General features: G+C 35.3%; 1 protein-coding gene across 1 annotated transcript in view; it reads right to left on the bottom strand.

Moving 5' to 3' along the window:
• Nucleotides 1–14,931, bottom strand: part of LOC136036902 (uncharacterized) — a gene marked incomplete in the record, with an annotated part of 361,814 nt that overhangs the window by 306,449 nt on the left and 40,434 nt on the right. Inside the window, 1 exon segment of the mRNA XM_065719279.1 lies at nucleotides 10,002–10,118. Coding sequence (XP_065575351.1) covers nucleotides 10,035–10,118 — 84 coding nt within the window.

Below are 14,931 nucleotides of genomic sequence, written 5' to 3'. Positions count from 1 at the left end.
TATGGTGCTGTTTTCACTTAGCCAAATCAAATAAACGTGTTTGAGTTGCACTGTCCCTGGTACTATAAGTTCAAAATAAATATTTTGTTTTTGGCTTTTTTTTTTTTTGTTTTGGATTTTTTCAAGTTTTAAAGATATTTTATGGTGCTGTTTTCACTTAGCCAAATCAAATAAACGTGTTTGAGTTGTACTGTCCCTGGTACTCTAAGTTCAAAACAAATATTTTGTTTTGGCTTTTTTTTGTTTTGGATTTTTTCAAGTTTTAAAGATATTTTATGGTGCTGTTTTCACTTAGCCAAATCAAATAAACGTGTTTGAGTTGTACTGTCCCTGGTACTCTAAGTTCAAAACAAATATTTTGTTTTTGGCTTTTTTTTTGTTTTGGATTTTTTCAAGTTTTAAAGATATTTTATGGTGCTGTTTTCACTTAGCCAAATCAAATAAACGTGTTTTAGTTGTACTGTCCCTGGTACTCTAAGTTCAAAACAAATATTTTGTTTTTGGCTTTTTTTTTTGTTTTGGATTTTTTCAAGTTTTAAAGATATTTTATGGTGCTGTTTTCACTTAGCCAAATCAAATAAACGTATTTGAGTTGCACTGTCCCTGGTACTATAAGTTCAAAATAAATATTTTGTTTTTGGCTTTTTTTTTGTTTTGGATTTTTTCAAGTTTTAAAGATATTTTATGGTGTTGTTTTCACTTAGCCAAATCAAATAAACGTGTTTGAGTTGTACTGTCCCTGGTACTCTAAGTTCAAAACAAATATTTTGCTTTTGGCTTTTTTTTTTGTTTTGGATTTTTTCAAGTTTTAAAGATATTTTATGGTGCTGTTTTCACTTAGCCAAATCAAATAAACGTGTTTGAGTTGTACTGTTCTTGGTACTCTAAGTTCAATTCAATTCAATTCAATTCAATTTATTCAAATAAAACTACAATATAACACCAATAATAATAAAGATCCTGGAAGCGAACTTGTTGAGGACCATAACCACAAAAAATTGAAAATGAAGAAGAGAGAAAAAAAAAAAAAGAAAAGAGAAAACATGAGTAACTAAAGCAAATTGAATAAGAATTTATAGAGTTATAATATCAAAATTTTAGTACATTGCTATACAGCGTGCGAAAACTTGTGGATAGCTCGACACTGGAGGGTATTATATTCCATTGAAGTATAGATTTATAAATGGGGGATCGCTGGGCGGAACTAGAGACAAACTTGGGGACAATGAAGGAACGGTTGGATGAACGGAGACAGAGGCCTTCAGAATTATTAATATTAAAATAAGATAATAATTGAGGAGGAAGATTTTTATGGTAAGCGGAGTATGCAAGGTATAGATTTAATTTTTTGATGATTTGTTCAAAAGGGATAATACCAAAATCGGAGTACAAGTCCTGGGTGGGATATAGTCGGGGCAGCCGAAAAACTGCTTTGATGGCACGGTTTTGGGCAGATTTTAATTTATTGGTAACTGAAGGAAAAGTGTTGCCCCAAACAGATCCACAGTATGAGATATATGGGTAAATAAAAGAGTAATAAAGGGTGACAAGGATATCGGGAGGAAGAAAATAATTCGCACGATTAATCATACTTACCTGTCGCAAAATTATGGCTCTGATGTAGGACACGTGTGTTGCAAATGATAGGGAGGAGTCTATGTGAACACCAAGAAACTTGGCAACTTCGACCTGTGGGAGGAGATTGGTAGAATATTTTAGGCCAAGTGCTTGCTGAGGTTCATTTTTTTTGTAAGGGGTTCGAAATAATACAACCTGACTTTTCTTGATGTTAATGGTCATGCAGTTAACTAGACACCACTCCTCTACTCTATTCAGAAGGGTTTGAGTAGAGGCGACAACGGATGGTAAATTAGGACCGGTGATGAAAAAGTTGCTATCGTCAGCGAAAAGTACTGGGTGCACTGATGGACCCAGGTCCGTAACCAAATCATTAATATAAAGGAGAAAAAGTATTGGACCAAGAACAGAGCCTTGTGGGACGCCCCTTCGGACAGGTAGGGGATGTGAAGTCAACCCGCCCAGACTCACACTCTGTACTCTACCAGAGAGATAAGAGCCAAACCATGAGAAAGGAACTCCACGAATCCCTAAGTTGTTGAGTTTACTTAATAGAACACTGTGATCAACCATATCAAAGGCCTTAGAAAAGTCCAGAAATAAGCCCAATACAATATTTTTAAGGTCAAGTTGGGAACGTATAAACTGTGTGGCGTCTATTAGTGCATGAGCAGTTGAAAATTTGGAACGGAAGCCATATTGATGAGGAGAAATCAACGAATCTGAAGAATGAATCCCAAATAAAAAGGGAGAAAGACGTCGGAATATAATTCTCTCGAGCACTTTAGATATAACTGGGAGAAGTGAGATTGGACGATAATTACTTATCTCAGACGGATCGCCTTTTTTATGAATCGGGATAACAATTGCTGATTTAAATATTTCTGGGAAGACTCCATTGGTCATAGACAGGTTTGCTATGTGCACAATGGGTTCACAAACATAGGAAGATACGGTCCTAAGAAGCTTATTACTTATGCCAAAGAAGTCAGGTGTACTACTATTAGAGAGACAATTGATAACTTGAAGCACCTCTTTACGATCAGTTGGAGAGAAAAACATAGATCCAGGATTCTTGCTAGGTTGAACTGACTGGGAGAAGGAACAGGAGTTAGCATTTGGAATATTAGTGAAATAATTATTAAAAGCATCCGGTACTGAACTTGGGTCAATTAATCTGCCACTGATGTCCTTAAGGTTAAGAGGTAAAGATCTTGAACTTCTTTTTTTTGAAAGAATTTCATTTATTGTTGACCAAATTTTTTGCAAGTTCCCTTTGCAATGAGAGATTTTCGAATAATAATAATTTTTTTTTGCTTCCCGGACAAGTTTGGTATATAAATTTTTGTATTTTTTATAATTAGTCAGGTCAATAACGTTACTGGTTTTGCAAGCTAACTTATATAGGTCATTTTTTCGATATGAAGAGATTATCAGGCTATTTGACATCCAGGGGCGTATATGGCTAGTTTTTCGGTTTGATTTACGAACTGGAAAGGTTGAACTGATAAGATCACTCAGTCCTTGTGTAAAACCATTTGTGGCTGAATTAACATCCTGACAATCCAAAACCTTGGACCAGTCAAAGGATTTCAAACGATCCGTGAACCTGTTCGTATTCACAGTATTATATATTCTATTATACGTAGGGGTTTTAGTTCTAGAGGGCTGAGTAGTTGGTAGGGAGGGTAGCGAGAGATAGATTGGAAAGTGATTGGACAGGTCAGGAAAATATTATTTTGGAGGACAGGTGGTTTCCCAGGGAAGTGGATACAAAAATGTTGTCAATTACAGTAGCTGTAGACCTCACAGGATCAACTCTAGTAGGAAAAAGGATTGTGGGAAGAAGACCACTTGAGGTGAATGTTTCAAAAAAGGTATCACAATCATTAATATTGCTAACATTTAGTAAATTACAATTGAAGTCCCCAAAAACTATTGCCTTCTTTTGTGGTAAATTAATAAAACTAGAAAAATCATCAAATAGGTTACAAAAGAAAGGGGTCGGAAATGAGGGGGGCTTATAAAATAATGAAAAAATAAGAGAATTCTCGTCAACACTTATGTCTACGATTATTGAATAAATGCATCTATTATTTATAGGTTGCGAGAATAAGGATTCACAGTCTAATAGCCTGGTGAATTTCAGACTTGACCGGATGTAAAGAGAAATGCCGCCAGAGGACTTGGTTAATTTTCTTTCAATATGAATAGCTTGAAAACCAGGGAGGGAAAATTCACTCTTATCATCAATTTCTGAAAGCCATGTTTCCGTTATTCCAATTACGTCGAAAGGGCAGTAACCATTAATTAAAACTAAGTCTTTAAAATTAGCCCACTTATCCCGTATACTTCTGATGTTAAAGCAAATTACATTAAGTTTGGTCTCTTCCATTAGCTTAGGTTTCACATTATTTACAAAATCAAAAGTGTCGAGATATTCACAGTTAATTTGGTTTAAAGGGCTATCGGGGCTAGCTAAGGGGCTGGTGGGCAAATTATTTTGGTCATCGTAATAGTTAAAAACAACATTATTACACAGTGATAAATTCGTGAGAAACGTAAAATCTTGTACGGTGCACATTTAAACATCCATTGTGGTCTGAGTTTCATCATCTCCTTGATTAGAATATTGGAAATCTTCTTCAGCCGACGAAATATCATTGGTGGTAATTTTGGACTGGGATGGAAAGTTTGCCGTTTTTTTCTTAGATTTCTTGCCTTTGACTAGGGCAGTGGCATCGATTACCGTCTTGGGGGTTGTGGCAATTTCAGAGCCTGCATTGATTTGATTTGCAGTTGAGTCTACAGACTTAACTAGCTTTGATGTGGAATCTATGTCCTTTTTCATGGAGGATAATTGAGCCATAGCTGTTTCTAATATGTCATCACCTAGGAGTTTAGTGATAGCTTTCTTCTTGAGAGTATTTTTGGTTTCCTCAGCTTCATTACTAACCTCAATTAAGTGACTGACTGTGAGATAAGTTGCAAGCCTTTGCCATTCTTGGCTATTTTTAGATGAATCTTTTGGAGGGCAGGATGTTGAAGTAAACTTAGGTAAGGGATGGGGGGAATGACTAGAACCTTGAGTATGAACATTATTTGCCTCTTTTGGAAATGATACTGTCTTTGCATCTGCTACAGCAACTGTTGCTTGGCTTCTACTGGGCCGATGGGGTGTGGGTTGCCAAGGGATTCTTGCAGCTACAACTGAGTAGGGTAGGTTCATTTTATCAGATGTTCTAAGGATTACAACTCGCTTTTGGTGAGCTGGGCAAGATTGTTTTTGGAGGGCTGTGTGTCCCTTCCGGTTACAATTTCTGCAGAAAGGTTCTGACTCAGGGCATTCACTAATTGCGTGGCCTGTTTTCCCACACTTAAGGCAAGACGGATGGGACTGTTTGCAGTGTTTTTTGCTGTGGCCGTGGGCTAGACAAGTGGAGCATTGTAGGGGCTTAGGCTTATAAATCTTGTAAAAAAGAGACATACCGTACAAGAATATTTCTCCGCTTAGCTCAACTTTGCAGCAAATGAGGATTGAACGGCTAGGGTGAAGAAAACCTTCTTTGTTTAAACTTAGCCTTATAGCAGTTGAAGGATTGATGAGAAGACCTGAAGAATCTATTAGTTCAGTTTGTATTTCCTCCACTTTTACACTGGTATCAACACCATACAGCACATACTTGTGTAACTTTTCCACATCTTTTTTTGTGGCTAAAATTTTTGAGCCATCAAGAATTATTTCTTTGGATTTTGACAGGACATGGTCTGCCGCCTGAGAAGACGTAAAGTAAATATCAATAGACTCGTCCTGCTTGAAAACAAGTTCAAAATTCACCTTGGTGATCAGAAAGACAGCTTTCCTAATTTGCATTATTCGATCTTTTGAAAAGGGTTGGCCATTGGTTTTCTTGATTGAGACAGTATAATAATTGGGGTGATCGTTAGCACTTGTTTCTGGGACACTTGAAGAGAGGGGTTCCACTATCGTTGGTGAACGAGTTTCATCCTTTTTCCTCTTTTTGCCAGGCGTCTCACCTCTTTCATTAGAGTTAGTTTCGGCTAAGGCCTGAATTCCTGACAAGTGGCTAACAGTTTTGGATCGCGTAGTTGGGGGGGTTCTAGGAAGAGTTTTATAGGTAGGCTGGAATGGCGACCGGCTAAGGGTTTCAGTGGGAGTATCCTTCTCGGGTGGTAGCCTTAGGGGCTTTTTCCCCGTCATTTATTCCGACGAGATACTGCAGATTCACAAACTTAATCACAGTTTTTAATCAGCGATAACACCAATATATTCAATTATACACTAATAATAACTCACTGTGTATGAAGTGAGCAATCCCTCACAATTAAGTCCGCAAGTTAATTGCGCAATCACAATACAGTACAAAAAGTAATCCGATTAGGTTCATAAGCTAGTTCCTTTTAGTTCAGATACTAAATTCATACAGATAATTAGATAATTTATTGTTCAGTTTTGATATCAAAAGATCCCTTAACAAGTTTGGTTAGCTTTTAATTGTTTTAAAAAGTAGAATTGTGGCGAAGAGTCAAGCTTTAGCGTAAAGAGCGAGGGATTGCGGAGGGGACAACTCATTTCATATACGGAGTAATTTCTGTTCGTTTTAAGTTTTAATGTCGCTCCTTACTTTCAGCTAAAAAAATTAGTTTTTTTATTTAATTTCTGAACGTTTTTGAATTAATGCATGTTTGGTTTTGGCTCTCCGCAAATAAATTATTAAAATGAAATTTGTATATTAATTCTTTTTTTGGCTAAATGGCTTTCTCTTAGTTTTGATCAGACGATTTTGAGAAATAAAGGGTGGAGAAGGAGGCCTAGTTTCCCTCCAATTTTTTGGTTACTTAAAAGGCAACTAGAACTTTTAATTTTCAACAAACGTTTTTATTAGTAAAAAATATACGTAACTTAAGAATTAACTTAAGTAACAAACTTTCATAACCTTATATTTTTATTATGTATACGAGGGGGTTTGTACCCTCATTAATACCTCGCTCTTACACTAAATCGTAAGTTTTGTCCCAATTCTTTAAGAATGACCCCTGAATCAGAAAGGCCGTAGAATAAATAGTTGAAATTACTAAAAATACTTTAGCATAAAGAGCAAGGTATTTATCTCCTCCTAAATACCTCGCTCTTTATGCTAAAATATTTTTAGAACCCCTCATATGCGTAATAATCTCTGTTCGTTTTAAGTTTCAATGCTACTTCTTCCTTTCATTTGAGAAAACGTTTTCATGTTTATTTTTCATTGTTTTCTTATAGTAATGCTAGAGAATCCTGCGCCCTTGTCATCGAATTTTTCTTCCCCCATGACAGATTCCTCCAAGTAAGGATCCTCCAACATAGCCCCCTCTCCTCAGCCCCACCCCCAAATAAAATAAAATCCCCCTGAAAACCGTCTGTACACTTCCCAATAACCATTACTATATGTAAACACTGGTCAAAGTTTGTAACTTGCAGCCCCTCCCCCAGGGATTGTGGGGGAGTAAGTCATCCCCAAAGACAGGGTTATTATGGTTTTTGACTATGTTGAACAAAATGGCTATCTCAAAATTTTGATCCGTTGACTTTGGGAAAAAATGAGCGTGGGAGGGGGCCTAGATGCCCTCCAATTTTTTTGATCACTTAAAAAGGGCACTAGAACATTTCATTTCCGTTAGAATGAGCCCTCTTGCAACATTCTAGGACCACTTGGTCGATACGATGACCCCTGGGGAAAAAAAAAAAAAACTCGCACCCGTGATTTGTCTTCTGGCAAAAAATACAAAATTCAACATTTTTGTAGATAGGAGCTTGAAACTTCTACAGTAGGGTTCTCTGTTACGCTGAATCTGATGGTGTCATTTTCGTTAAGATCCTACGACGTTTAGGGGCTGTTAATCTGAACGAAATAAAGTAAGCAACAGAGTAAAAAATGAAATAAAAAGACAATTAAAAATTAAACAAAGAATAAAATAAGGTAAAAATGCGCTAAACTGAATTAATTAGTTTATTGTTACAAGTGATTGGTATAGACAATAGGCCATGGCATTGCGGGCCAGACAATAGACCAGGCCATGGCATGGCGCATTAAAATTTCTAGATTTAAGGGACCGATATGAGGTTGCGTTTAGTGACTTACGAAATGTGTTGCGCTTAACTTGCCTAACAGATGTGAACACCAGTAATGAAAACGTTAAGGTGCTTAGCCACCTCATCCAGGCAGAGGCGCCATTTGGGCCAAATCTTGGGGTGGGCATGATCTCCATTTTGGGCCCCCCAACTATCACATAAGATAAAATGCGAGTTTTGGCGGCACATCGATCGAATATTCTAAGTAAAAACTCATGTTCAGCACCCGTGTGTTGCATGGAAATGTACTGTAATCCAATGTGGAACTCAGCCACACTGACCTCTAAGATTAATTATAACATCAAAGATCATAATCAACGAGGTTAAGTGATTAAACTGAAAGCGGAAAATTCAACCAGAGTAAAGGCTGGCCCTCCTCAGTGAGAAACTTTCTTATTTAAGTAAACAATACGTCGGTGAAAGTAATAGGCGTGCAGTATTTTCAATCAATTGGACAGAATGGATTATGTTGGACATAATGGATTATTATGGCCGGCAAAGGGCCCTTTGTGGTGGAATCTTGAGCCCCCTGAAAAATGTGAGGTGGGCATTTGCCCACCCCTGACCCCCCCCCCCAAATGGCGCCTCTGCATACAGGCTTTGGGGTACCCTTTGGGGTACAGGCTTTGGGGCACCTTTTTTTTATTTTCCTAAGAATACGCGAAATAGAAGCAGAAAAGAAAGATTGTCTTGGAGGAGACTAATGAGAAAGCAATTTGAAAAATCTCTGATACCTGGGTTGGCCACTAAGTTATTCTCAGATTTGATTTTAAAAGTTTCGATGTAATTTCCTATTTTTTGAAAAATTGTAGTGTCTGTGTGCTCATTCATTTTATATTTGTGGAAAAATAAAGTTCTAAGGATCTAAATTTGTCCTTTTAACGGAACAACGAAAGAATAAAATTATTCCCTCGATGCAGGGATTCCTCCATATTTTATACCTTCTTGTAAATGTAGGGATATTTCTATATAATATGTTTTTTTGCCGTTTAAGTTTAATCAATATTTTTTATGACGGATTATTGAGGGAGTTGATCTCTTTACTTTGTTTTAGATTATATTTCGCACAAGAAGGCTACAAGTGATACAGCCGAAATATTAATAATGATGATAAAAACAGCCTTGGCTGAATTTTTATGAGGTAATGAAGCAAAGACACTATCAAAATTTTTCATCTTTTTCTGGATTTAGTCCGATCAATATTTTATCAACAAATTTTGAGTGAGTTAATTTCTTTCCTTTGTCTTACAAAAACTATGATGGTTATAAATCAATCTTGGCTGAATCTTTGGTAGGTAATGAAGCTAAGACTATAATTTTTTTCATATTTTGACTATGACTAATATTTTATCGATGAGTTTTTGAGTGAGTAAAATTTATTTTCTTTTTGTTATAGTATATTTCACTGTATACACAGTATTTCATTAACTGTATACAAAAAATTCCTCATTATCTTCTGCGTTTATATATTATCAATGACTGTGCTAATTTTGTTTAATAGAGTCAAAATTTGTTATGTTTTCTAAAGCAACTATTAGCATATTGCCTCTAAATTTAATCTCCATGATTTATCTACTTTGGACATGGGTAAAACCCTAATTGTAAATAAATATGAATATTCGACAGGACCAAAAAAAACTTGTGAAAAAATTGTTGGTAAGGTTACTTATACCAAGGGTTTGAGTCACAAGTGTTTCTTTGTTTGATAGGGGTATAAAACACAAATTATAAGCTTATAAAATTGTCCTTTAGGTATGATAAAAAAAGAAAAAAAAATCTTTGTGCAAGGACTCGTGGGAAAGTGATTGGTATGGTCACTTAGTTTGGGGCAGGTCTAAACTGTTTTCAAAAAAAGTGTCTTAATTCCTCAAGTTTCCAAAAAGTTTCCCGTGGCTATTTTGGTTTTGAAACAATTTTGCGTGTGATAGTCTAAATTTTATCTGGAGTTGTTTCTTTATTTCATATGCGTGTAAAATGTATTTTAGGCAATAAATATATTCTTTTAATGCACAAAATCTTTTTTATACAAGGGCCAATATTTGTAGTACATAATAATGTCCTTTGTCCTTTCAATAGGACCGAAAAATGAAATTATCAGACAAAAATTAAAAACTTAAAAATACTTGAGTACTCGCCATCCTAGACTGTACATCTCTTATACATTGACAACAATAGCAATTTAAAACAAGATTGTCTGACGCAAAGGCAAAACTAAAACATAAAAGGAACAAAGACTATCACAAGCAGCAGAATTTTCTATCAACAGATTTGAATAATTAAGGCAGGTTCCTACCACATTAAGAAAAATGGCTGTCAGAAATCCTAGTCAATCACCAATGCGTATTAAGCCAAAAAAGCAATTCCCTGATGTGAAGTTGATCCGTCGTCCAAGCTGAAGAAGTCGAATATATATGACATCACCTGCCTGTAAGAGCATTCTTTAATTTTATAACGACATAAAGACCACTTTTCAAACACAGAAGGGGCGAAGTAAATACATAAATCTTACGTCGAATGGTCTTTGTTAGTTCCGACACTTTTTTTCGCTTGGAAATTCATTTTAGGCAATAATTACTCTTTACAAAAAGTCCCAATGGTGAATTCAGCCCCAGTTCCCATTGATAGTTAAAATTAGAGAATTAAAATGAAATGATACAAGTAAATTTAGATACCTCAGGAATAAAAGGTTGCAAAACCAGACATGACTGAAATTTCTTTGTCCGTTGCTAGCAGTTTTGTTAATTAGATCCTAATTAATACAATATAAATAGTTAAAACAAAATACAACTCAAGCCAACGGAAAAACTTTAGAAGTGGTTTTAATTTGAAAGAAAAGGACGATTTTATAAGGTTTTTTAAAGGCCACGAATTTGTCTTTCGTATTGAATAGATGTCGTATCGTCTATTCCTCTGTCACCAAAAAAAAGGCGTCACCTTCGTAACTTCTCTATCTGTTTTTCTCTGTCTAATAAAGGGGCCTATCCTTATTGGAACTCTATTTGTTTCGTAATAATACCTTCCTGGAAAATGGTTCGAGCTCTAGGCCAATTTATTCATTATTATTAAAAAAGATCGGTATGATAAGCAGTTTCCAGGTTAGTGAGAAGTCAGTATTCTGGGGGGGAGGCAGGTACTAAACACGTTCTCCGCTTTAATTAAGGCTGTAGATCCATTTTTGGGAGCGAGCGGTGATCCTTGAACACTAGGTCAAAGTGTGCACCCACTGGCGAGTTTCCGTTCTTTTTAAACGTTTTCGTTCATCATAAAATAATGGCAAGTCGAAATCTCTACCCAGGTATTGTGTTTTAAATTATAAAAAAAATTTAAGAATATTCTGTGAAACTTAGAATAGTAAATACTAGAATCTTTGTAAAAGAAAGTTTAAGACATATGTCAGTACCCTCTAAAAACCCTTTTGGTTCCACATCCAAGCTATATACTACTAGGAAACTTTTACTTTAGCTAATTATAGTTGTTTATATTTATTATATCTATTAGGCCAAAAATATAAACAACTATAATTAGCCAAAGTTTCCTAGTAGTATATAGCTTGGATGTGGAACCAAAAGGGTTTTTAGAGGGTGTTGACCTATGTCTTAAACTTTCTTTTAAACAGATTCTAGTATTTACTATTCTAAGTTTCACAGAATATTCTTTAAAAAATTTCAATTTCTGTACATTGTTACCTTTTGGGAGTGCAGAAACGACGATTATACATTGTTTAAAATTATTACAAAGTTTCCTGCGTGTATTCTGTTAGTAATATTCTAACATTTATCCACCCGCCAGCTAGGCGAACAACAGTTTTAATTACTATTGTCACCTCTAAGACCAGATGATTACAATTTATTACGACCATAGAGTCAAATCCATGCCATAATTGGACAACAATCTTTTTCATCATGATATTCAAAATCCAGTTTCTTTCACTATTGATAGATCATATGGGTTTAGCCTGAACTTAGTCGTGTAGGTTTCAGGCTTCCCTCATTAAGAGTGTAATCCCATTCATTGTATTTCTGTAATCATTGTATTTCTGTAATTCTGTTTACTGTGAAATATCTAAATTGAATAGGACCTCACATTGGTTTATATACATTCTAAAGAAAATTTATGTAAGAAAAAAATATGCGTTTATTGTCACGAGTTATCCGAAGGGTTGAATTTTATTCTTTCGTTCGATTAATGGAATAATACAGAAAATTAACGCATTTACAATTTCTTTGTATCTAAATATCTTTAGGCAGAAATTGCAAACAAATGTAGAAGAGATTTTAAAAATTAAAGAATTGAGGGGTCTCTAAGACGAAGATTTCGTACCATCCATTTGACTGCCATTTACTTTTTTTGGCAAAAACAGAAGGCTTTTTTACCAAATAGAATAATATATCAGGGCCGGATCTAGGATGCGGCTAGAGGGGTTAAGCGCCTCGGGGGGTGACAAACAAGCTTCAATTGTAATATTTTTGGGTATTTACAGCATTGATGATGCGGCAGGGGGCATCAAAGTCTACATTTGACCCCCCCCCCGAGAAAGATCTAAATCCGTCTCTGTAATATAAACATTGTGGCAGACATGTATACTGGGGTATCTTTGAGCCCATGTCGTCCTCAGAGTTTGGAAATTTTAACTATAATTTTTTATGTATTTTTCATATAATTTGCGTTTTTTTTTCGTTTTTTTTCGTTTTTTTTTCTCGAAGTTAATCCTCGCTTGGCCCAAATTCTTTCGTTCGTATCTACATTAGGGTATATCAATGTGTTGAATAGTTTGAGGATAAGGTAACTCCCTCATGGTGCTAATATAAAGTAGCAAATTGATTGCCATTAGTTCCATATACGAGAGTTTTCTCTTAAGTGGACCATATTTATATTATTAGTATTAATTGTGCTAAGAAATGAGTACATACACCTTCCAAAGTACGCAGTGAGAAAAAGAGAAAAGGTACTTGTTAATTATTCAGAACACACTCAAGAATTTGCTCTATAAGATGTAACAAAAATCGGTTTGCCTCGGCAATTGGTTATGATTTGTTTATTTTGAGTGATAAAACTACTATGTTTGTATATTTTTATAATATATTTAATATATAGACTGGTTAGGGACTAGGTAAGGTATTTAATGAAATGAGTTCTGCGCGGTCCGTTTTCTATAATTATTTGCCGTAGTTTCCATAATTCTGTTTGAAAAAATTTGCTTGTTTTGTTGTTATAATTTTGTTTGTTTCCAAGGTTAAAAAAAATGTCTTCTTTTCAGAAAATTTTCATTACATTTTAAATAATGAACTAGTTTTTATAATTTTAAGTTTTCTGGTCTTAAGTTTTCTTTCGGTTTTATAATTTTAAGTTTTCTGGAAGGGTGCTGAAACCCTATTGCCCTCTGCTATAAACGAAAGAGAGAGAGAGAGAGAGAGAGAGAGAGAGAGAGAGAGAGAGAGAGAGAGAGAGAGAGAGGGACTGAAACATTTGTACAAATAATATTTTACAAAGAAGATAAAATTTGGACAATAAAATGTCAAAGTGTTTCCTCTAGTTACTTTTGTCGTAAAAACAAAAAAGAATTACAATTAGCTCAATGGCTCGGAAATGCAGGAATTTCAAGTAAACAGAAAAAAAGGATTTTTTTTTGAAACAATCATTACCTAGTTATAAAATATAGATTATTATCGTGAATGAACAGAAATTTACTGATGCAGCTGTAACCTCTACAAAAGACATAATTTATTTTACATTCTCTTTCTATTCAAGTTAGAATATTTGTAGGACTACTCTCATTCTGGAGAGCTTATGAACCCCCTCCCACCCTAAAATATTTATTTGAATTTGGAAGATATACTTTTTGTGGATTTATTGTGTATTATCGTGCAATAATCTCCCGAAAAAAAGTACCGATATTGTCTTTGCAAAAAAAGGAAAGAAAAATAGACGAACACATATGGTGGCCCCGTGGGAGTAAGAATTCTGAACGCGACGCTTTGTATTTGCTTAGTGAGATATCCTAATCAGTATTTTCTGTTGACCTGTTTTCTCTCTTTTATATATCTTGGTTGATTTCCTGAAGCCGTAAAATTAAAATTTATTAAAATGTCAAAACAACAGTATGTAACAATTTATCTACTTCTGGAAATGAGGCCACAAGTCCATAAAAATAAGGTTTCTATATGTGTAAATAAGAGAAAAGGCTCGAGAATCTTGCTATTTTTGGTCCTCATAATGGAGCTTTTATAATTTTAATACACTTTTTTCTAATTTAAACTTATTTGAACCAGTTATTTCTCACCCATACCAGGGCGGGGATGAGACTGGCCCCCAGATGCCAATCCCACCCCCCAGCTGAAATTTAGTGACTTGAAAAATCTTGTCATAATTAAGATATGCCTACATAATTCAAGCGTCCACCGAGACAGATCAATTTTCTTTAGTAGACCTATATTTTTGCATTCATGATGCAATATGGCTCGTTTTTCATTTGTCACTGTCATTTTCACTTGACATGGCAAACTTGGCTCCAACTCTGCCCCCCAGGATCTTGACGAAATCACGCCACTGCATGCCAGCCTTCCAAGTAGATATAATAACCCTTGGATACTGAATATTTCCTGATAAAATAACATTTTTCAAACCCTTTCAGCTATACTGAATGTGTAGCTTTCAACTTTACTGAATATAATGGCTATCTCAATATTTTGATAAGACGACTTTTGGGGGGAAAAGGACGTAAAATGGGGGCTAGCTGCCCTCCAATACTTTGGGTCACTTAAAATGTACAATAGAACTTTCAATTTTTGTCTGAATAAGCCCTTTCCCGATATTTTTTTAGTGGTTCGTTTACTATTGAGCCACGTCACTCCTTACTTACAGCTCTGTACCACGAACTTTTTAACTCTAGAGAAAACTATTTTTATGTCAAACTCGTTTATTTGTATATTTTAATTCACGAGAAGTTACCAAGTTACCAAGTATGTCTAGCTAAATTCGCAGAGAATCAGAATCCCAATCTCGGAGGCACAGGCCCGAGTAAGGGACACTTTTTGGAGGGGGAGGGGTCAAAATTTTCGACTTAATGCTCTTAGCTTTAGTAGCAGTAATAGTAGTAACGGTAGTAATAGTAACAGCATTAGTAGCAGTAGAATCAGTAGTATTAGGCTGCAAACATTGCCTTTTCGTTAATTCAGCCTCCCTCACAACAAGCCCTGTAAGTTTCAAATGCTCACACCAAACTC

The sequence above is a fragment of the Artemia franciscana genome, chromosome 16 (assembly GCF_032884065.1).
Source record: "Artemia franciscana chromosome 16, ASM3288406v1, whole genome shotgun sequence".
Classification (NCBI taxonomy): Eukaryota; Metazoa; Arthropoda; class Branchiopoda; order Anostraca; family Artemiidae; genus Artemia; species Artemia franciscana.
This window is presented reverse-complemented; position numbering and strand designations above follow the sequence as displayed.